General features: G+C 41.5%; 1 protein-coding gene across 1 annotated transcript; it reads right to left on the minus strand.

Moving 5' to 3' along the window:
* Positions 1-3,969: 3,969 nt before the first annotated feature.
* Positions 3,970-13,861, minus strand: LOC117369728 (N-acetyllactosaminide beta-1,3-N-acetylglucosaminyltransferase 3-like). Its single transcript, XM_033965056.2, has 2 exons — positions 13,823-13,861; positions 3,970-7,912 (listed from the first exon to the last, which is right to left on the minus strand). Exon 2 carries the CDS (start codon positions 7,898-7,900, stop codon positions 6,725-6,727), a length of 1,176 nt encoding a protein of 391 aa, XP_033820947.1. The 5' UTR covers positions 7,901-7,912; positions 13,823-13,861; the 3' UTR covers positions 3,970-6,724.
* Positions 13,862-24,246: the final 10,385 nt, after the last annotated feature.

Below are 24,246 nucleotides of genomic sequence, written 5' to 3' on the forward strand. Positions count from 1 at the left end.
AGTTTCTGAATTGAACCAGGGATTATTACAATTTTTCATTCTAATTTTTCTTTTAGGTGCATGCCGGTCGACAATTTCATTAAATGTATTAATAAAAAAGTTCAAGGCCATATCAGGGTCAAGGAATGCTGATGTTAACCCGATGTCACTGTAATATAGTTCAGAGATGAAGGCCTGCTCATTGAAATGTTTATATGATCTTCTGACCTTTACACATGGATATGTCTTTTTCATTTTTGTATTTCGGATACATCCAATTGGACAATGGTCACTAAAATCAAGTGGAAAAACACCATTTGCCTCATAATTATGGGGTTTGTTTGTTAAGATTACATCAATGAGTGTGCCTTTATTCAAATTTGTACGATCAGGTCTAGTTGGATTAGAAATTGATTGTGTAAGATTTAGGCCAGGTCTTTCAAAGTTTCAGACTCTTTCTCCAGCCAGTTAATATTTATATCACCCATTATCAGGGCCTCAAAATTTTAGAAAGCATCATAAACAGGTCATTAAGAGCATTTATAGGAGCTGAAGGGGCACGATAAATACCAGCAATAGCCAATTTTTTATCAGGATCATTTGCATAACTAACAGACATAGACAGATACTCAACATTTAGGCTTTGTACAGGAGAATAGAAGATCCACAGACAGGTGATCTTTGACATAAATGGCAACGCCACCTCCTTTAGATTGCCTGTCACAGCGAAAAACTTTATAGTTTTCAATATTGATTTCCTTATCACTTATTTTATTTGATAACCAAGTTTCAGAAAATATAAATATATCTGGATCTGTTTGATCTGCCCAGACTTTAATGTAATCTAATTTAGATATAATACTACGCACATTCATGTGAATAATTCCCAGTCCCTTCCTTGTTTTGAAGTTTTGCATGTCAAATATGCCTAACTTATTAGGGATAATAGCTTTATTTGTGTTTGATTGGGATTGATTTGACGCCAGAGAATTAGGTTTGTTATTATTAGTAATATTGATGTCAACCAAGTTACACGACCTCCGATAATTTCTTTCATTTCTACGAGATATTCTACGTGAAATATGCACATTAATGTGTTCTAATGCGGAATCAAAACAGGGGGGCGCTGGTTTTGTCAAAGAGTCACCTGAGACGCTCTTTACCCTATGCGCAAGTAGTCATTCAGTAGGTCTGATAGGTGCAGACTCCAGATTACCTTAAGCCTCAAACCTGCACAGCTCGTCTCAGATCTGGGACCACAACAGTGTACTTTTTTGCTGCTTTTAACTCTGCAATCACGTCAATGCAAGTTACGTTTAATGCCATATTGTGGAACATTTGAGGCAAGCATTTCATGGAGATTCACAGACAGAGGCCCCTCCATCATAAAGTTACATAGTGCTCCTTTAAATCCATTTGGTATTTTTGCTTTATAAACAAACTAAAAACTCATAAGGCTGTGTTATCTAATGTGTGCATTGTGTCACCATGGTAACTCCCTGTGGAGCTTTCCTCCATGGACTACTACAGGCTTGTTATTTTCACTCCCAACTCTTCTTCCAAACACAACTGAATTTAGAGCTACTTAATATAGGCCTATTTTAAAATCACTCAACCATCACTGAACCTGCTGGAGTTAAACACCACAGACTCTTTGGACATCCCCGTACGTGTGTTTCGGGCAGTTTTCTGTTATAGGGGACATTTTGATGACTTTTCACCACACAAAAGATATAATAATTAGTTTTAAATAGTTACACACTGTACAGGCCTACAGTCTACAGCAGGTCAATGAGGATGCACGCTCCTCCTGTGGCCAATAGGAGGCTCTCGCTCAGCAAAAATCCTACGCTCTGCAAATGAGGGCCCTGCTGGTCCAGAGATGGAACTGAAGACAAGGGAAGCCTGACATCTAGCGTTAGGAGACACATTCTAATTCACTCACTTAAGTAAAAACTGTAGGTATCTGTCCTTTACTTAAGTACATTTTAAATTGATACGTTTTACTTTTACTTAACTACATTTGAAAGTAGTATCTGTACTTTCTACTCCACTACATTTTTGAAGTGGACTGAAAATTTAAAAGTATATTTTATTATTATTTCAGACCTGCTGAAAAGGCTGGTTTAAGCTGGTTTATTTTTTAACACATTTATAACTTTTTAAGTACATTTTTAAACAGAAACTTGAATACTTTTACTTAGGTAGACCTTTTCATGTGATACTTTTATTTTTACTTGAGTATTTTTCCCTGGTATCAGTACACATACCAGGGAAAAATCCCAAGTAAAAGTAAAAGTATCACATGAAAAAATCTGCTAAAGTAAAAGTATTATACAAGTAAAAATATAAAAATGTATTTCATGCAGATTTTCTTATAAAGCTTCAGATGTAGTGATTTTGATTCAGATTTGTGCTGAATTTTGTTGAGCAAAAACAATTGAATCAATCATTGTTTCTAGCTGTTTTTACTGTATATTTTGTTCATAGTTTGCTCAGATTATAAACATGTTAAAAATAAAACCCTCAGCTTTTTCACCAGGTCTCAAACAATAATAAATACTTATAAAAATGTAGTGAAGAAGAAAGTACAGATACTGCTCTCAAGTATAAAAAGTATGTACAAATACCTAAAATCTGTACAGTACTTCACTACTTTTAATTTGTTTTCTTTCAACACTGGGACTGAAGTCTTTTTCACCAGTGCAGAAGTTTGCGTGTGTGTGTGTGTGTAGGGGTGGGTGTGTGTGTGTGTGTGTACTTTATTAAGTTTATATTTGACAGTGTTTGTAGCAAACCAAAGACTATCCATTTTATAGAAATTATTATGCTTTATTTTATTTATATTTTTTAGTGTTTGTTTGAGCAAATCACCCTAAACACCCTAAAAACACTTGAAATAATTCCACAAGGTTCATAAATGCAAAATGTTACTTATTTTTTATACTGTATTAATAGCTGAAAACAGCTGACCCTGATCTTTTAAATAAATCGATCAATCACTTTGTCTTGTTGATTGTAAAAGTCTTTCTAACTTTCATTTGGTTTGAAATGGGCGGTAGCAGACCTTTGATCTATGGGAAATCTATAACTATAGCTTGTCTAGACTGTTTCAAATCTATAAACCGTGCAATCTTAGGGTCAGCGGGGTCCACCCATGATCTGATTTATGACCAAACCCCAAAAGTCAAACCCCATATCCAAGCCACTATGTCTGTTTGTACTAACACAAGAACCAGAAAAACCGCCTGTCTGCATTTTACTCATTTTAAATCAAAAGTCTCGTATTTTTCTAATTTAATCATATATTTTGCTTGTATTTCTTAATTGAGGTTGGCTGAACAAGATAAACCAAAATACAATTTGTACTTGGGCATGTTGTAAAAAAAAAACTTTTTATTTCTTTATTTAAACCACAGCACTTTTAAATAGAACTCTTAAACAAAGCAACATTTACTTGGAGGCCTATTGGATGTGTACTTTTACCCACATAATAAAATACTTCAACCAGTGAACATCACCTTGTACTGTTTACTCAAGGTTACCAGCCTTAAGACCAAGTAAACGTGTATTATTTGTTTTCCTCTATCTACAACCTTGACTTATTTAAGATAAACTCAAAACTAGGCTTGGCTGGATCATAAATATCTCACTGACCAACTCATCCAAACCAGCGTCAATGCACAGAGTCTATTTACATATACTGCCAGCCAAAAGTTTTTTTGTCTTTATTTTTTACTACTGTTTACATTGTATATACAGACAGAAGACTTCAAATATATTAAGTAAGATGTATGGAATTATGTAGGAAATAAAAAAAAAACACTGAATGAGGCAAGTAGTGTATATAATCTTGAAAGTTTATGAAACCAAGATCAAAGAAGAGCCCATAATGTAACTTCTGTTAGGGATTTCCTATTTTAATCAGCCATAAATGAGATGAATAGTGATGTTTAAGGTGTGCAAATAAATGCAACAAACACAACAACTCCAGAAGCCCACTTTTATTACAGGGAGGTCCATGTACACGTGTAACTTTTATGGCCAGTTCAGTGTTGAATCATGTTCCACTCTTCAAAGAAACCAACCATTACACTCATAATAAAAAAATATAAAACAGTTAACCACATTAATATACACCCATAACATGTATACTCTGTACTCCATATATATATATATACACCAAACAAACAAACCCATCAACATTCTTCATTTTCAAGTTTCAGTGTTCAGTGTGACTTTTACTCACACCTCATTAAAACTAGTTTTAACACATCCCAAATCAGATTCATGGTTAATAAGTAAAACTATTTAAAAAAAGAAGAAATAAACATAATTAGAGCTCAAGTATAGAATCAAACTGCATATAAAATTCTTCACATGATGATACTTGGTATAGGTATATGTGCATTTACCTGAGTAAGTCAGAAAGTGCATCGTATCAGCAAATATCCCCAATACAAAACAACCCCAACATTCAAATGCACAGTATTGCTATCCATTGCACATATTTCATAGCTGCATTTCATGGCTTCCTGCCGCATGAGTTGTTAATAAATAAATGTAATGTAAGTAAAGCTCGCCAGTGCAGTTTAGGTATTGTTGTTACATACAGCGCTTTTTTCCCCCCATTTCATTTTGGTTGTTTCTATTTGTAAGGCAGTGGCTGTAATGAACCAGTTTAACTATCTTAAAGGGCTCATATTACGCCGTTGTTTTAAAATAATGATGATTATACTGTTTCCTGGAGTTGTGTTTTGTTTCATTCACAGGTTTAACACACAAACCCTGCATTTTTCGGCATTTTTCTCTCAAACAGAAAACACTGGTAATACAGGAAGTGCTAACTTTGTTTTTAAACTGCACACACCTTTAATAAAATCATTTGGATAATTTCAGCTCTTGAATTTCCAATCTGTACTGAACTAAAAGTAAAAGGAGCTTTTAATTTGAAAACTATAGTCATGACATCACAAAGTAGAACAGAGCATTTTGTGCTTTGGAGATGCACACAGATAATAATAAAGAGTTACTCAAACATGTGTGAATGAAACAAAACACAACTCCAGATATGTTTTTGAGGATTAACAGAATTACAACATGGATTAAAGCTCTTAAATATCTTCTCCTGTGGTACGACACAGTATGACATGGGTGTGAGTTCATATCTTAATAAAGACAATACATTTAGGGGTGTTGTGTCCTTAAATGCCATGTATCCAGCGTCTGTCCTGAATGCCCAACAGAGGCATTAGGCTATACAGCATCCAAAGTGGATACTCAGATCTATCTAAGTACATTTACCTAAGCAATAGTTTAGTTTGCATACTTTTACTCCAACTTGAGTAATATAACAGCACTCTTACTTACTAAAAGTTTTGGTTACTCTCCCCAGTGTGAGTAAATCCGCAAGTGACAAATGTTACACTACAAGTCAAAAGGTCGGACATGGCATCTCATTAATTAAACTGTTTTCTACACATCATATATGAAGATAGATCTATGGAATTATGTAGTAAAGTAAAATTTGATGTCTTTTCTATGTATATAAAATGCAGAAAGTAGAAATAATTAAGAAAAAAAAACATCGAATGAGAGAGTGCCCAAACGTTTGATCTGGTCTACCCAAGGATAATGGATAATAGATTTACAGTTTATCTATTTAATGTTTTATCCTTCTAATTACATTCACTTTAAACTGTAAACAAGGCATCCAGACAATGACACTCACTTGGGTAGTAGTTTCCCCAGATACTTTTACTTTTACTCGAGTAATTTCTTGGACCACTACTTTGTACTTCTACTAGAGTAATAGTATTTTGATATGAAAAGTACTCGACTACAACTTGAGTGCAACTTTTGGCAACAGTACCCTGGTCCATATTTGCAGTTTGTGGACAACTATTTCCATTCTGTGAAATGGCTGTCATTGGCTGCCATTTTCAATTCACAATAATGCACAAAACTTTAAAAAACACTGTCTATCTTTAGAAATATAAACTTATAACAAATACTATACAGCAGTTAACAAATGCTTCCTTCCTTTATAATACAATAAAAGTCAATGACATCAGTTCCTTTGTTTTCAGGAAAGAGTATGTCCAAGGCCACAGAAACTCCAGCTCCACACTCAAAAAAATAAAATGTGTCTCCTTTTTCCATATATATTTTTTTTGGTAAACTTGTATAGTCAACTATTGCTTTGCGATTCCAGCTACCACAGATGAATGCTGTCTTTGTGTCCTTGGGCAAGACACTTAACCTACCCAGTGTCTGCGTACACAAATGTATGAATGTGTGGTTGTTGGTAGAGTGTTTGTCAGTGGATCAGAGAGTTGGCGGTTCAAAACTCCATAACTCCATTCTACATAAACATCATCGGTAGAACGGTCAAATCCACTGACCCACAGGTTGGCGGTGCGATTCCAGTTTCCACAGATGAATACTTCCACGTGGCCTCGGGCGAGGCACTTAACACACCTTGTCCACAGTGTCTGTGTACATTGGTGTGTGAATCGGTGAGTGGTTCCTTGACGTAAAGCACTTTAACTTGATGGTGGAAAAGCGCTTTATAAAAATGTTATCAAATGCGGCCATGACAAATATTTAAATTTAGGATCAACATTTCATTTTTTGAGTGCAGAAAATGGCTGCTCATACAAAAAGCAACTTAACTTAAAAGAAACCCCAAAAATCAACAGAATGCTAAAATGTTTCTCGTCCTTTTAAGTCTGCTTCATGTCCCCTATTGAGTTTCATGTATTTTGAACGAAGAACTGCAGTGCAGGTTTGGATTCTCTATTTGGTGCCACATGAGAAACATTTGTCCGGGAAGGAAGCGATGCACTAGGAGGACCTCTCTGTAAAAACACGGGTCATATTCATCTACTTTGGAGGGAATGTACAGTCCTGCAGTCTTCACCAATGTGTGCGACTCCGGACGTAAACCGGCTTTGGCCAGGCACATCCCCATGTAAACATCATCGATCGGGAGCAATCGAATGGATTTAGACATATCGTAAATAACTGAAACGGTGTAGCCAGACAGTAAGAAGCCCCCTCCACCGCAGTACGGAGGATAGGAGTCTGATTCCTCCACCTGAACCGGCACGTAGTACTTACTTCCTGGTGACCTAATGGGACCTACATTCTGGATCAGATGCCCTATGAACAGATGCTTGCTGCCATCATTGTCTGGCAGGTCGTGGAGATACTCGACCATGTTGCTTGTGTGGGCGAAAACATCGTCATCACCGTTAAAGTGAAAGCGAGCGTTGGGGCAGTTTCGATCTGCCCACTCCAAAAACAAAATCTGCTTCAGAGTAAGATTAAAAAAAGAATCTGTAAAGTCCCACTGCAGGATGTCGTTATATAACTTGTGTTCCACCTGAAGAAGTCTGTTGAGCCTCTGTGCCTCCTGACCGCTGCCTGATATCCCTGAAATAAAAATCCTTTGTATCCGCAAGCCATTATGTTGTCGCTCCTTGGCCCATGTGTTGCGCAGCACCTCTCTCCGCTCATAATTCCCAGGAGAACTTTTGATCACCAACAAGAGAAACACATCAGAGGACTTTTCCGGCCCGCCACATTTGTTGGGAATGTCAAGGAGCATAGGGAAGTGCCGACAATGGCGATAGTACAAGAAGTCTTTAATGTGACCTGGTAGAGTGTTAAAGTCTGAGATGTTGGCTGCAGACATGTTGCGTTCACACTTGGGCCAAGAGTACACATAGGAGTTGACCTTTGTAGCTTGAGAATGGGTTTCTTTTGCCTCACTTTCAACACCTGCCTGGAACTTTTTCTTTTGAAATCGAATGTCATCATGTTGAGAGTTGTTCGTGTCTTTATATAGATGGAGCATTAAAACCCCCAAAGCTGCTAGCATGAGGAACAAAGGCTTTTTGACGTATGTAATTTTCATGATGAAGAGGAACTGTGAAGACAAAAATATAGAGTTAGCCAATTAGAGGATTTCATTACAAGATAAAGACAATCTAAAAATGCATTACTCTGTGTTTGCTAATGTGTGCATTGTGTCACCATGCTTACTGCTGAACATTTATCCATGGACATGCATGCAGTTCCCCCAGTTACTTGTGATGTCACTTCACAAGTAACAATAGGACAGTCCAAGATGACGACAAGATGTCTATGTACCGGTAGGATTGTCTTTTTATTAAGTGATTCATTTTTTATAATACAACAAGATTTAATTTGATTCGATTCAGTAACTTCTATGACTCATTATCATAGACTGTATGTGTAAATGGACATAGTTAACCTGCGAGTCTCTGCGATCCAAATACACCTCTGTCACCCCTCTCTCTGTAACTGCTGCAGTGAGCCTCGTCATTTTGGTCGTAAAGTGTTTATTAACTCATTCTACATGATCCTGGTGTTTTTATTTTGCTATTGTGTCCATAACTCAAGACATGAACATTAATAAGAGACAAATCAGGCGCCTTCTTTCCCGGAGGCCACTCCCACTAGTGTTAGTAAAAGGTTTGATTGACAGCATGCCAACCCCCTGCAAAACCAGCAGTGCAGGCGGGAAGCGGCATTACCTTCGACAGCCTTGCTCCGGATTGGGTCTTTGGTTGCTATGATACTCGCAGTCAGAATTCCTAATATACACCTTGGCTCAAAATCCGCTGCTATAACTGCTCTAGTCTCGATGAGCTTCATTTGACTGAAGCCAAACGCTATGGGTGACTTAGTCCACTTCTTTATACAGTTTATGCTCATTATAAGTACTATTATAAATACTACTATACTACGACTTTGCTGTTGGCATAAAGTCTATGATCATGACCGCTTCTGTAGTAAGTAATTCTTTGCACCCAACCACCCTCCACCCTCCTGCCCAATCTCACACCACCAAACAACCCCATAACAATAATATTGTTTATCATGAAAAAAAGGACACGCTAATCCTTCACATTTCATATAATCGCCAACAAAGATAATAAAACAAACCTGCTTCTTTCACTTAAGACACAGTTGTCTAAACATGGAGCTTCTTCAAAATATAAAAATTATAACTATTCATATCAATAACATTTTTAAATGTGTGCAACTTTAATAATTATCATGATATAATTGTTAATTGCAATTATTTTGGCCATGATAATCTTGACCCCATATTTCAATATTGTCCGATGCCTAGTACACAGAAGGTTGGTTTCACCAACATGTACACACACAAACACACAAACACATATCATGGGTATTGCCAACACCTACCGAATGAATAATTTAAACGCCCTCTCCACTTACACTAGTTCAACATCAGCAACAATAGGGTAAATGAGTCACTTCGAGGTCACTTCAGGCAGGAATTTCAGTGCTGGCTTACTAATTAACTAATGTATAACATTTACAACACCCAAAGCTCTATTAAGATTGAGGGAACATCTTGTATGAAATGTCACTACAGGAAATAGTCAGAAAATGTTGAAACTCATAATTTTTACTTAAGAAAGATTCAATTTAATTTATTCTGTTAAGACCATAAACACAACAGCGGTTAACACAGTCACTGATTTAACCAATAAGGAAGTTAGAAAATCCAACAGTTAAACAGACTTTGGTCAATAACAGATAGATTAACCAGGAGTCACAGAAAACAAACAAATGGACAACGGCCCCAGAGCACACCTCAAGGAAAACCACAGTGACGGGAAGGAGAGATTCACTCCCATGGACGGGCAGGCTGCTTGTGTTGAATTAGGCCTTTTAGACAGACTAGGCGTGGGACGATATTAAAGTCTGGTGTCACGATTATCATGGCCAAAAGAATGCTGATTAACGATTATCTCACGATAACAATTAAAGTTGCTGACAGTTCAAAAATGTTAAGGATATGAATAATTATAATTTTAATATTATGAAGAGGTTTCATATTTAAACAGCTGCTATAGTACTGCCCTTTTTTATAAGTGACAACAACAAGACATTGGCGATCATGTCTGTATGCATTATAATGTGCAATGTATTTTTATTATTTTAACGTTTTAAAAGAAATGTATTGCTTTCTTTTTCTCTTGAAAGTAGTAAGGGTATGAAATCGTAACAAAGCTGGTCTGGAGATCTGGTTCTTACGAAAATAGACAAAATGTGATGTCACTTAGAAATGAGGAAGTGATGAAGTTTGAATTTATTTTTGACCCAAATACAACACATAAACACATATCTGTGTAAACCCTCAGTTGTCCAGGTCTGATCCATAGCAAAAGACGAAGTTAAAATCTGTCAATTGGACAAATTGCTGTAGGAGTGAAGACGTTTGGCTGCTCATCTAAGCCGCTTCTTCAGTTCTGGTCAGTTTACTGGTTGACACTGCCTTATATCTATCTGAAGGGAAGAGCTAACTACACTGAAACTGTGAACATCTATTGTCTCCAGTTTCAGCTGAAACTACCCTATTCAGGCCTTAATGATACTGGTATTGTTCTCATTGTTCTGGGTCTGAGGATGGAGTTATAGATGGGGAGAGATTACGTCTCAGGCGCCCATTCCTGTTTAAGGAAGGATTCTCTTTCCTAACAAAAAATCCTTCTTTAACTCCCCTCTCAAAACATTTCTTTTCTCTGGCTAAGATCTGAACTTCACTATCTTCAAAGGAGTGGTTAGTGGCTTTGAGATGAAGATGTTCAGCAGACTGGGGTCCAGAGGAACTCTCCCGCCGGTGTTGGTACATCCTCTTATGGAGTAGATCTTTAGTTTCTCCAATGTAACGCTCACTGCACTCTTCACTACACTGAATGGAGTAGACTACATTACTTTGTTTTTGGCTCGGGGTTTTATCCTTTGAGTGAACCTGTTTTTGTCTTAAAGTGTGTAAGGAATAGTACCACCTTTGCTTCTGGCGAAATCTGAACCCAGAAGGAAAAGATGTTACCATTCCTTACACAGCAGGTGTGTCTGAAAACTTCAGAGAATTTTCACAGTATGAGATTCCTGTCATTTCCAAACCTACAAAAACTGGTTCACCCAAAAGATAAAAGCCAGATGAACCAGATATTTTTGTAGTAGATATTTTTTAGTTTTTTCACAAACTACCTGTACAAGAATACAATACTCACAATTATTTTTTACAATTATTATTGTTATTTATTATTTTAACCTAACTTTTTGGAATATTTTTTCTTTTCAGTTCTAGGATATAATGAAATACTCTGATGGGTTCATTCTACTCAGTACATGTGTTAATGTTTACAATGACCACCACAGTACTATTTATTTTACTTATTTTATTTTTAAACCACATTTTTAAATATATAATTACATTTAAAACATGTCATAACAAACTACACATCAAGCTTGTCCATCAAAACTGCCCACAGCTTCAGTCTCAGCAGATTTCACTGTGGAACAAACAGAGAAAGTGTCATGTTCACAGGAGGAATAGTGTGACGGTTAGACCTGTCACAAAAATTACAACATCGACTTATCTTCAATAAATCAACAATCATTTTCGGGGTCTATATTTTTGGTGGGGACTTTTTCTTTACAATAGTGGGGGACTTTTGTGGTTATTTTTTTTGTTCTACAAGATTTGAGTTGAGTTGAATAAATTATTTCTATGACTCATTACAGACAAAACTTATTACTAAAGAGTTTCATTCCAATATGGGTTTTTTTGCAGATCGTGTTTTAACCATGTTATACATTTAGAATAGTTTTTAGGGGCTAACTCTACTTACTACTACTACTATTACTGCTGCTACGACTACTACTCACTTAGTTGTTGTTGTCAGTGGCATAAATTAGTTTCAATATTATCGTTTATCATCTATATTTTCTTCAGCGATATATATCAAACTTCAAAATGTGTTATTGTGACAGGCCTAGTGATGGTGAAATGTCAAACCCAAATGTCATGGACTGATCTGAGAAACATTCAAATTCAAAATAGCGTTACTCTGACGGTGCTGAGCTGTAGTTAAAGACAGCATCAGGACTCAGAGGGTCAAATGTTTCTTTAGGGACATTAACTGGCACAACATGATGGACTTGTGAATAGACCTGTCACAATAATTACTATATTGACTTATTGTTTAAAATCAGAAAGATAAACTAACAAATCATGTATAAATACCTTTACAGAAGTTTTCCTGGATCAGAGGAGGTGGTACTGGCTGCTGTGGAGAGTCCAAGAGTCTGTATTTGACCCAGACCGCTGGGTAGACCGGGCGAAAGGTGGAAAATTCTCTGTCACTATGTTCCATTTAAAAAGCCAACTTGCTGACCCAGCATTTGGGTTGAGCAAAACAGTCCTTCTGAAGGGTAGGTCGAACCCAGCAGTTGGGTGTAAAAGATAACCCAGAATTTTTTAGGGTTAGTTAACATGTTATATACAATAAAAGGATTTTTTTGGTATTATTAAACCAGACCTATTCTGCAAAATACAATTTTCATGGCTTTTAGTCATGTTACAGTTATTTTCCCTTCTCAATCACCCTCTGAAGTTGTTTTGGGAGTGGTTTGTGCATGTTGAAGTAATCTTTAATCGCTTATTTTCAAGACACCATATTACCACCACCCCCGGTACATGCCTACTGCTCTGTTCTTACTTCGTTCTCCAATTTTATTTTCTTAATTAATGATACGTGTAGGATTCGGCAGTGTTGCCGTGTCATTTTGGTACAAATGAAAAAAAAAATCTACTGCTCGCTAGTGTAATGTGCAGCTTTCCATAGGATGATGTTTATGGAGACGTCAGCTCCCATTGGGCACTGCCATTTTCCAAGTCAGTTCACTTGTTTCTTTTATTAAGTTGTCTTAGATGAATATTGCAATTTAAAATGTCCAAATTATAACATAATGATCTACAGGTGTGTTGCAGATTATAACTATACAGCAGGCTCAAGCACAATAGGTCTGCTATAGCTCAATTTGAAATTAAAGTACTAGTTTATTTTTTATGTCATAATTTATAATAACAGGTTTATGTAAAATGGTTTATAATTCAAAATGAATGCAAGTGCAAGAGGGTGGTGACAAACTTAAAATGCTGTCATGTCTCTCAATAGGAATGGAACGTATGACTTGCTCTCGAATCCAGACATTTGTCATAGTAAAAAAAACAACATTTTCAAAAGAAATACAAGGAAATGAAATGCTTTTACTCTGTTACTCAATTTAACAACAGACACATGTTGTGAAATAATGACATCTATGACCTTGGTTTAAGGGAACAAAACAAGGCCTGGTCTTTTATCCATATTTCATTATGGTGAAAATGTGGAGTCAAATCAAACCTGTAGTCTGTCTGAATGGCAACTATAAACTGATTGCCCCATCCCCTCTACAAACAGAATTTAAAACGCGCTGAGTAGCATTAACACAGTTTTACACAGTTTTGCATAGCTCACAAGTCTATTGTAAGTCTACTGTTAGTAGGTTTAGATTAGCCTATATGTTCTTGAGTAAGATAAAAGAGATGAAGTTACACAATGTCTTTCTTTTGCAAACTGAGAGACCTGTAGCTGTGTAAAACTTGCAATCATCCAGATCATTTTACAACATTCTTCAGCTATGAGTAAATAAACGAATTACCTAGTCTAATTGATTCAGTTTATCCTATTATTTTTATTTTATTATTTTTTTTCAGCGGTGATAGCACACACTACAAGTTCAGGATGATAAAACTAGCGACTGTTATGATTAGGATATAATTGTGCAAAAAAAATATATATATATATATATGTTTCACACTGTTTAGACAGTGGATAGTTCCAATAGACACGAGCGAAACACTTTTCCCGTTAGCTGTAGAGCATCAGTGTGGCTGTAAATAATGAGATATAAACAGATGTGAAGTATTAAAGCGCTCACTCACCGGTCAGCCTGTGGGTCTGCTGAGCGCGCGAGCTGCTCTGACTGATGTCACAGCTCCGCGAGGACCCTACCCGCCCACCCGCAGCTCAAGAGGGGCGGGGCCAGGAGCAGGTTTATTATGGCCTACTCAAAACTTCACTAAAATACAGTGTGGAGGAAGTACTCAATATTGTTAGTTAAGTAAAAGTACAGATACAGTAAATGAGTAAAAATATATAGTATCACATTAGAAAATCCACTTAAGTAAAAGTATTAAAGTATTGTAAAGTATGTAGCCTATCCATTTAAAAATGTAGCCTATCCATTTAAAAATGTAGGCACTTAAAGAGTATAAAATTCACGCAGATTTTAAGATCTAATAAAGCTTCAAAATTTTGATTTTGATAAAGATTTGTGCTGAATTTTTTTAAAACGGAATTAATTTGTGCAATTTTTAGTAACAATTGAATCAATCGTTTTTTTTTTCTAGCTGTTTTTATGTTTTTATTTGTTTTTATTTTATGTTTTGCTCAAATTGTGAATGTGTACTTATATACTTTATACACACGCACACTCGCGCGTGCACACACAGCAATGGGTAACTCAAACACACAAAAATAGGTTTTTGAAGCGGTAACATGGCTTAAAGCTCATGACCATCAATTACATGTAATATAGGACCTTTAAATTAGATTTTCCATTTACTGTATCTTTACTTTCCCAATGTTGCCACGGTGAATGATGAGCACTGAAGCATCTACAGAGTGGATCACTAACTAAATAAAAAGTTAAATTAAACAAACGAAACCAACAACATGACTGGACATAGCCCAAAAAATAAATAAAAGTCACAAAGCGGAAAAAGGTCCCACAGGTTCGTTAACTGACTTGACAGAGACAGTTCATTTACAAAAGGGTATGTGTAATTTATTATTTAGTTTTCTTTTGCTGGGTTTAGTTTAAAAGTATGAGGTAAACGGTCACATGATACATTGCCAGGCAGCACTGAACGCCCCTCGCTTCGCCCACCAGCAACAGGCTTCATGCTCTAGAAGTGTGCGAGGTCAGAGGGCAAGGGGAAAGAGGGAGTGGCCTTTTATAGGTGACACCCGGTGACAGAAAACAGCAGGCGCGGACTGCTAAATATGTTTAGTTACACACAGTCATATTTTAGCTGTTTTGGTACCACTGTATGAACATATCATAGTCCATTAACAAACCAATCAAAACAGCTGAAATGTCTGATATTTGAAAGAGTGGCTGATATTACTCATTTAGGAGCTGTGCTCCCCCAATCATTTTACCTGACTTCCCCCTATAGTTTTCACACAAAAAATGACATTATAACATTAACATTATACATTAACACATTAACATTATAGTGAGGAGGGTATTGTGAGGTCTACTTTACTCCACAGGGGTGTGTGCAGACCTTTTCTGTGGTGGTGGCCAAGTGAATTACATAAAAACGATTGGTTCTCAAAATTCACACCAGATCTTAATCAGTTCTCAGAGGGACATCATGCACTCTTGTGTATGAATGAGACAGTGTTTGTGAGAGCGGGACAGTCAATGGAAAAACTGGCATGTAAATGGTGTTCTTTAATGTGCACTGTCTCAACTAAGTAAACGAATGATTCGATTTTAACCAGAAAAAAAAAGTGCAGACAAAGAACAGACAACCATTGCCTTTTTCTCACAAAGGATGTGGTTGACAAGAAAAAGGAAACAGTTCACAGATGGGGCTTCACCTCTGACCACAGTATAATAAAACTGAGACAAAACTGTGTGTCAAGTTTCCTAATTGTGCTGGTTTAAAATGGCTATTAAATGCTAAAGCAATTTATATTTTAAAATTTACAGAAGACAAATATATTACTATCTGAAACACTGTGATTCTTTTACTTGACCATGCAACTTGCATGCAAACTTGACATGTCTAAACTGTAACAAAGCAACTCGTAATATTTCTCGGGTACACTGACTTGTAGCTTTCATAACATGTACCATCTAACCCAATGGTTTCAAATCATCAATCAGCTATGGTGTTTAATCCAAGCCAATGATGCGTCAAGCAAGCAAGATATTGGACTTTGGAGAAAGAATTTGAATACTCTTTTGAGTTAAATGGGAGTTATTAAAAGCCAGTCTCATTCATGTTCATTGCAAGGCCTTTTTTTGCGTATCTGGTGAGAAAAAAAGAAAATTGTCATTGAGCAATACAAGGCTTCTAGCATTTTTTTTGCAAACACCTAGTACTGTTATTACTGTAATTATAACGTGTACACATACATCAAGAGAAATCCAAGCCATCGGTACCTGAAATGAATTAACTGAAGTGGACAAAGAAAGGATCGGGTGACAAGGCTTGTACGGATTGCCTGAATGTGTTTTGTTTTCCTCATTGATCAAAAGTAGTGTTTTCAGTTGTATCACATTTACGTGGCATCAACGTTCTACAACAACTAAACTTTAAAACTGAGCTGGAGTTTGCCGTCTGTCAGATTGTATTAGGTTTTCTCCTGGTGTATGGTTAATATCACCGATTGCAAATCCATGTCACAATAGCTTTAGAAAGTCTTATCCACCTGCTTGGGGCCGAAAAAGAGATGCAATCAGGTTCAGACAGGATCACACATAAATGATAACACAGGTGCATTGTTGATAGAAAATGATAATGAAAATTAAAATGGTTAATGATAAGCAGAAAGCGTTACAGAGGAACAGACACTTGGTCAGGGCACAGAAAAGGAAGAGCAGGAGGGCCAAGCGGGAATGGTCAAAATCAAATCTCTAGGCTCATTATGAGATTTACAGAGACATTATTTACATGTACAAGCACAGTTTATGTAAAAACAAGGAGAGGTATTGGTTTTGGTGCAGTAACACCTCTTGTGTCCTGTTTGCAAACAGTAAACAAATCAGCAAACCCTCCAACCTCTGCTGCTGTTAGAACTAATTTCCACATCTAAGTGCAATGACTTTGCAGTATTCTTTAATGACAAAGTTCAGAGTACTAAAAATGCCATACATTTCACAATGTAAATTACACCCCTGCAGCCACCTAGACACCTGACTCACTTTGCACCAGTAACTGACAAAACTGTCCAAGAATGTGTCTCAACCAGTCTGAGTTCTTCTACCATATTTTCCGCACTATAATGGGCTCGACACACGGGGAGCGACGTCGCTCGCTCTCCATTTATTTTCAATGGTCTCTGTGCGCTCATCTCTCTCACCTCCGCGACAAGCGAAAGTCGTGCACGTGAAAACCTCGCGCTCGTGCATGTCGACGTGCCTGCGACGCGACTAATGAAAGTTGAAAAATGTTCTACTTTTATCGTTGTCACCTGCACAACAGCCAATCAGCGAGAGTTTGATTGACGAGCCAATGCACTGTCCACTTCAGAAACATCATGGAGGAGAAAGTTATACTCACGGTGTCGGATTTCCCAATTCTTTTTGACATATTTCAAAGAGACTACCGAGATATATCAAAAAAAAGCAGCTGCCTGGGAACTCGTTGGTGCCAGAGTGAATATGAGTGGTAAGTTAACAGGCGAAAATTTGTTAATTCAGATAAATTTATGGAGGCTAATAACCAAACGTATTAAAGACTGATTAAACATTAAAAAATATATATTTATTTAAGGTTTTTACATTAAAAATAATTAGCTGCAGAATAGGGTGGACCCAGGATCGCTTTTTTTTTTTTTTTTTAGTTTTGTAGAGTGCAACCAATTGTAATATTTTAGTCAAATGAAGCAAAACTTTACGAGATTTCATTTTAGCGTCTTTTTCCCCATCTACCGCTATTAACCTCAAAATTCCCTCCAAATAAACAGCCAATCAGACGAGTAGGAGGCTCGCGATCTGCTCTAGAACAGAGCGCGACGTGACAAGCTGCCGCTCGTCGCTGCAGTTTGTCGCTGCCCGTGTGTTCGACTTTAAAGCCTCTGCGATGAGTGTCGCTGCATGCTGTCGTTAGTCGCTCCCCGCGTGTCGAGCCCATAAGGCGAACCTAAAAGCCTTTAATTTTCTCAAAAACCCACAGTGCGCCTTATAATCCGATGTGCCTTATATATGGATCAATATTGGTCAATTATGACACCCGTAGTCAGGAGGCGTCGCCGAAGTATTAGCGGTAATAACCCTTTAAGGACTGAGCACAACTATGGGCCAGTATAGTTTACCTAGACCTAGACTTTATTCTTTTTAGCCAAATCATGTTAAACGAAGTATCAGAATTTACTGCATTTTTTCACACAACTACTTCTATTTTACACATCCATCCGTAATTTTTTTTCTTACGCGTCGAATTGTCATGACGCCCGTTTGTTCCTGTCCTCCCGTGCTCTCTACCCCTCCCCGACCTGTCTGCCCGGAGCTGGGCGGAGTTAGAGACTTCTCCCCGCACGCACCTGGAGCGCATTAGCGTAATCACCGCCACCTGCTGCTGAGTACTTGACGGCTCGGCAGACTACACTCGGCGCCAGACCGTCCGCGTGTAAATGTGAATGCTCTAGCTCAGTTTTGTGTCCTGTTACCAGCTTGTATGTACTCATTTGGATTTTGTTACCCTCCAGATCCCTGTCCGCGCTCATCCTCGCTCCTGCCTCTGCGCTCCGGCTCCGGTAAAGTCACCCCTTCGTCTCGCTACCTGTCTCCTCCTGGTCTCCGGCTTGCTGCTTACCTTCGGTCTCGGACTCCGCTCTCTGGACTACGCCAGACCAGCCTGTCCCGGTCTCGCCCTGCTCTTGCCTGCACCCCGGTCCTGGTTTCCTCGTCCCCGACCTGCACTCCGCCCGCCTGGTCTGCCTCCCGCTCCGTGATTTTCTGTCGTGTGAACTTATATGAACTATTAAGACTGACTTTCACTGCCTTTGTAAATAAACACTGTAACCTTGCCCCGAGTCTGCACCTCTTGGTCCTTCCCGCACCCGTTACGACAGAACGGTCTGGCCACGATGGACCAAGCGAACTCGGGTCCGGATCAGGCGCTCCGGCAAGTGCGCTCCCACCATCCCACCAGCACGAACAGTCAATCCGGACTCTGTTAGATTTAAATCAGACTTTGACCCAACAAGTGGCCGCGCTCCTTGTTGCCCCACCTGCGGCCGCTGGGGGGCCGCCGCGTCCTCCGGAACCGAGAGGCATGGATCCGGAGCCATATTCGGGCCAGCCTCATCTCTGTCGGGGATTCCTGTTCCAGTGCGAGTATATTTTTCAACAGTGTCCTATGCGCTTTCACTCGGGGGCCATGAATATACGCTTTATATGTGGATTACTTCGAGGAAGGGCTCTCCAGTGGGCTGAGGCATGGCTAACCCACACACCGGTGGAGACTTTGGATTGTAACGAGTTTATCACAAACTTTAAATTGGTGTTCGACCACCCGCACTACCGGGACAATGCAGCGTCCCGCCTACAGACTCTTAGCCAGGGCTCCAGGACAGTGGCGGACTACACCATCAACTTCTGGACGCACGCGGCGGAGGTGGATTGGACATACAGCACACTGCAGGCCGTTTTCATGCGGGGGCTGAATGAGCACCTAAAGGATGAGCTGGTGTCTCGGGATGAACCCTCCGACCTACGGTCACTCATCACCCTCACCAACCGGATCGACAACCGGCTCCGGGAGCGTCGGAGAGCGAGACGACGCTCACCAGCCCCGCCGGAGCTACGCGCCGCTCCTCTGCCACCGGAGGAGCCCATGCAGGTCGACCGGACCCTCGTTTCGGCCGAGGAGCGTCAGCGGAGGCGTCGCCTGGCCGGAGCCTGCCTCTACTGCGGCTAGCGCGGGCATTTTATAGCCACTTGCCCGGCTCGGCCAAAAGGGGGCGCCCACCAGTAGTGCTGGGAGTACTGGTGGGTGAGTCACACATCCCGGATACCAATGATAGACTGCGGCTTAGTGCCAACCTGTGCGTACGCTCAGAGACTCTACCTGTTTCCGCCCTCGTTGATTCCGGGTCCGAGAAGGATTTTATTGACGCCCAAGTCGCGGAACAGCTCGGCGTACACCTGGAACCCCTCGAACGCCCCCTAAACGCCCAGGGACTTAATGGATGTTTTTTGGGTCGTGTGACCCACGTCACAGAACCCGTCACCGTGGTTTTGTCCGGCAACCACCGTGAGACCCGGCAGTTTCACGTCCTGTCTTCCTCCGCCTCCCCGTTAGTTTTAGGCTACCCCTGGCTTCGAACTCATAACCCCATCTTTCATTGGGCCCGGAGTGGGGTTTCAGGGTGGAGTCCCGAGTGCCATGCCCAGTGTCTCCAGTCTGCCCTACCTCCCGCCGGGGGGCCCGGTCCCGCCATCAGCCCGTCCCAGGACGTTCATAGCCTGTCTTCGGTTCCGGCGGAGTATCACGACCTCAAGGAGGTTTTTAGCAAGAGTCGGGCGCTCTCCTTACCTCCGCACCGCCCCTACGATTGTGCCATAGACCTCCTCCCGGGTGCCCCATTACCGTCCAGTCGGCTGTATAACCTCTCGAGGCTGGAGCGAGAGTCTATGGAGGAATATATCCGGGGTTACCTGGCCGCTGGAATTATCCGACCTTCTACTTCCCCCGTGGGTGCAGGCTTCTTCTTCGTGGCCAAAAAGGACAAGTCACTGCGCCCCTGCATCGACTAACTGGGGGTTGAAACAATATCACCGTTAAAAACAAGTACCCCGCTCCCCCTTCTGGACTCTGCTTTCACGCCCCTCCACGGAGCCACCGTTTTTTTCTAAACTGTACCTGCGAAACGCCTACCATCTTGTGCGCATAGGGAGGGGGGGACGAGTGGAAGACGGCGTTTAAGACCCCCCTTGGCCACTTCAAATATCTGGTCATGCCCTTTGGCCTTACCAATGCCCCTGCGGTGTTCCAAGCCCTGAATAACGACGTTCTCCGTGATTTTTTTTAACCGGTTCGTCTTTGTTTATCTGGACGACATCCAGATTTTTTCTCAGTCCCTTCAGGAGCATCGCTGTCATGTCCGCCTGGTTCTTCAGCGCCTCCTAGAAAACAAACTGTTTGTTAAGGCAGAGAAGTGCGAATTCCATGCGGAGGAGGTAGGTTTTTGGGCTTCATTGTGGGGCGGGGCCAAGTGAAAGCCGACCCCGAGAAGATCCAGGCCGTCGCGGATTGGCCCGTCCCGACCAACCGCAAGCAGCTCCAGCGGTTCATCGGCTTCGCCAACTTTTATAGACGTTTTATAAGGGACTTCAGTAGGGTTATCTCACCCCTAACTAAACTTACCTCTCCTTCGTTGCAGTTTTCCTGTTCCCCCGAGGTGCAATCAGCCTTCGAGAAGCTCAAGAGCTGTTCACCTCTGCTCCATCCCACACCAGCCCGACCCCCGGCGCCAATTCGTCGTGGAAGTAGACGCCTCCGACTCGGGAGTGGGGGCCGTGCTGTCGCAGAGGTTTGAACCCCACAATCGCCTCTGTCCCTACGCCTTCTTCTCCCGCCGGTTGTCCTCGGCTGAGGCCAACTATGACGTGGGGACCGGGAGCTTCTGGCTGTCAAACTCGCCCTAGAGGAGTGGCGCCACTGGCTGGAGGGGGCGGAGCAGCCATTCGTGGTCTGGACGGACCACAAAAAATTTGAAATATATCCAGTCTGCCAAGCGACTCAACTCGTCAGGCTCGTTGGTCCCTGTTTTCAGTCGCTTTAACTTTCTCCTGACCTACCGTCCCGGGTCCCGGAACATCAAACCGGACACACTTTCTCGCCAGTTCACCCTGGAGGATAGCCCGGGTCCCGCGGAGATGATCATTCCTCCCTCATGCGTTATCGCCGCGGTCCACTGGGAGATCGAGGACACCGTCTGTGAGGCCCAGACCAACGACCCTGACCCAGGTAACGGCCCACCTGGTAAACTGTTTGTCCCAGATGCTGTCCGCTCCCAGGTGCTCCAGTGGGTCCACGCCTCCAGGTTCGCCTGCCATCCCGGTGCGAGTCGCTCTCTCTCTCTCTGCTCAAGAGGCACTTCTGGTGGCCCACCATGGACACGGACACCCGGGCCTTTGTCTCAGCGTGCCAGGTATGTGCTCGGGCCAAGGCCTCCCATTCACCCCCTTCTGGACTCTTGTATCCCCTTACAGTTCCTCGGCAGCCGTGGTCCCATATCGCAGTGGACTTTGTGACAGGACTACCTACCTCCCAGGGGAACACAGTCATTCTCACGGTGGTGGACCGGTTCTCCAAGGCCGCTCACTTCATAGCCCTGCCCAAGCTCCCAACGGCCAAGGAAACCGCCGACCAGCTCACCAACCATGTCTTCCGCCTTCACGGCATCCCGGTGGACATCGTTTCTGACAGGGGGACCCAGTTCACGTCCCAGGTGTGGCGAGCCTTTTGCAACGGTTTGGGGGCGACGGTGAGTCTCACGTCCGGCTTTCACCCGCAGTCAAATGGGCAGACGGAGCAGGCTAACCAGGACCTAGAATCTGCACTGCGATGCACCGTCTCCGCTAACCCCGCAACTTGGAGTTCTTACCTGCCCTGGATAGAGTACGCCCACAACTCTCTCGTGAGCTCGGCCACCGGGATGTCCCCGTTCCAGGCATCCTCGGGATACCAGCCTCCGCTTTTCCCCGCGGAGGAAAAGGACCTTGCCGTTCCGTCAGTCCAGCATCACCTCCGACGCTGCCATCGGGTCTGGAACAAGACCAGGGCAGCCCTCCTTCGGTCCGGGGCGCGCACCAAGGCAGCGGCCGATCGCCACCGCATCCCGGCGCCCACATACCTGCCCGGCCAAATGGTTTGGCTCTCATCCAAGACCATCCCGCTGAAGACCGACTCCCGCAAGCTGTCTCCCCGCTTCCTAGGACCATTTAAGATTGTAAGAATCATCAACCCGTCTGCTGTGCGACTCCAGTTGCCCCCGTCTCTCCGGATCCACCCAACCTTCCACGTTTCACAGATCAAACCAGTCTGGACCAGCGAACTTTGGCTCGTCAATCAAACTCTCGCTGATTGGCTGTTGTGCAGGTGACAACGATAAAAGTAGAACATTTTTCAACTTTCATTAGTCTCGTCACAGGCCCGCGTTTGCACGTCGACATGCACAACCATAATGGGCTCGACACACGGGGAGCGACGTCGCTCACTCTCCATTTATTTTCAATGGTCTCTGTACGACACTGCGAAAATCGCTCATCTCTCTCACCTCCGTGACAAGCGAAAGTTGTGCACGTGAAAACCTTGCACTCGTGCATGTCGTGGCATTTAAACGATGCCCAATTGGCACTAAGGGACCTAAAGTGTGCCAAGAAAACATCCCCCACACCATTACAACCACCACCACCAGCCTGCACAGTGGTAACAAGGCATGATGGATCCATGTTCTCATTCTGTTTACGCCAAATTCTGACTCTGCCATTTGAATGTCTCAACAGAAATCGAGACTCATCAGACCAGGCAACATTTTTCCAGTCTTCAACTGTCCAATTTTGGTGAGCTCATGCAAATTGTAGCCTCTTTTTCCTATTTGTAGTGGAGATGAGTGGTACCCAGTGGGGTCTTCTGCTCTTGTAGCCCATCCGCCTCAAGGTTGTGCATGTTGTGGCTTCACAAATGCTTTGCTGCATTCCTCGGTTGTAACGAGTGGTTATTTCAGTCACCGTTGCTCTTCTATCAGCTGAATCTTTTGGCCCATTCTCCTCTGACCTCTGGCACAGCCATTCTTTGTAACCTAGAAATGGTTGTGCGTGAAAATCCCAGTAACTGAGCAGATTGTGAAATACTCAGACTGGCCGTCTGGCACCAACAACCATGCCAAAATTGTTTAAATCACCTTTCTTTCCCATTCTGACATTCATTTTGGAGTTCAGGAGATTGTCTTGACCAGGACCACACCCCTAAATGCATTGAAGCAACTGCCATATGATTGGTTGATTAGATAATTGCATTAAGGAGAAATTGAACAGATGTTCCTAATAATCCTTTAGGTGAGTGTATGTCTCACATGGCTCTGACCTGTGGGGTGCCCCAGGGTTCAATCCTGGCACCCCTTGTGTTCAATCTCTACATGCTGCCGTTAGGCCAGTTAATACATGGCCTAACATACGTAAGGTTGTATGTCCTACCACAACTATGCAGATGACACTCTATGCCTCACTGGCAGCAGGTGAATATGGACCAGTGGATTCACTCTATCACTGCGTCCAACAGATCAGCGTGTGGATAAGATAAGATATGCCTTTATTAGTCCCACAGTGGGGAAATTCCAGTATTGCACCGCACAGTTAAAGAACAGAAGGAAAATGGTACATGCAATAAAACAAGATAATAAATAAATAATTTAAAAAATATACTTAAAAATAAACTAAAAATAGACTAATATAACATCTTCGTAAAGTGATTTAAGTATTGCACATAGGTATGGATGAATGACACATGTTCAGTGTTAACAGTGTTCACTGTACAGTCTGACAGCAGCAGGAAGGAAA

Source organism: Periophthalmus magnuspinnatus, chromosome 4 (assembly GCF_009829125.3).
Source record: "Periophthalmus magnuspinnatus isolate fPerMag1 chromosome 4, fPerMag1.2.pri, whole genome shotgun sequence".
NCBI lineage: Eukaryota > Metazoa > Chordata > Actinopteri > Gobiiformes > Gobiidae > Periophthalmus > Periophthalmus magnuspinnatus.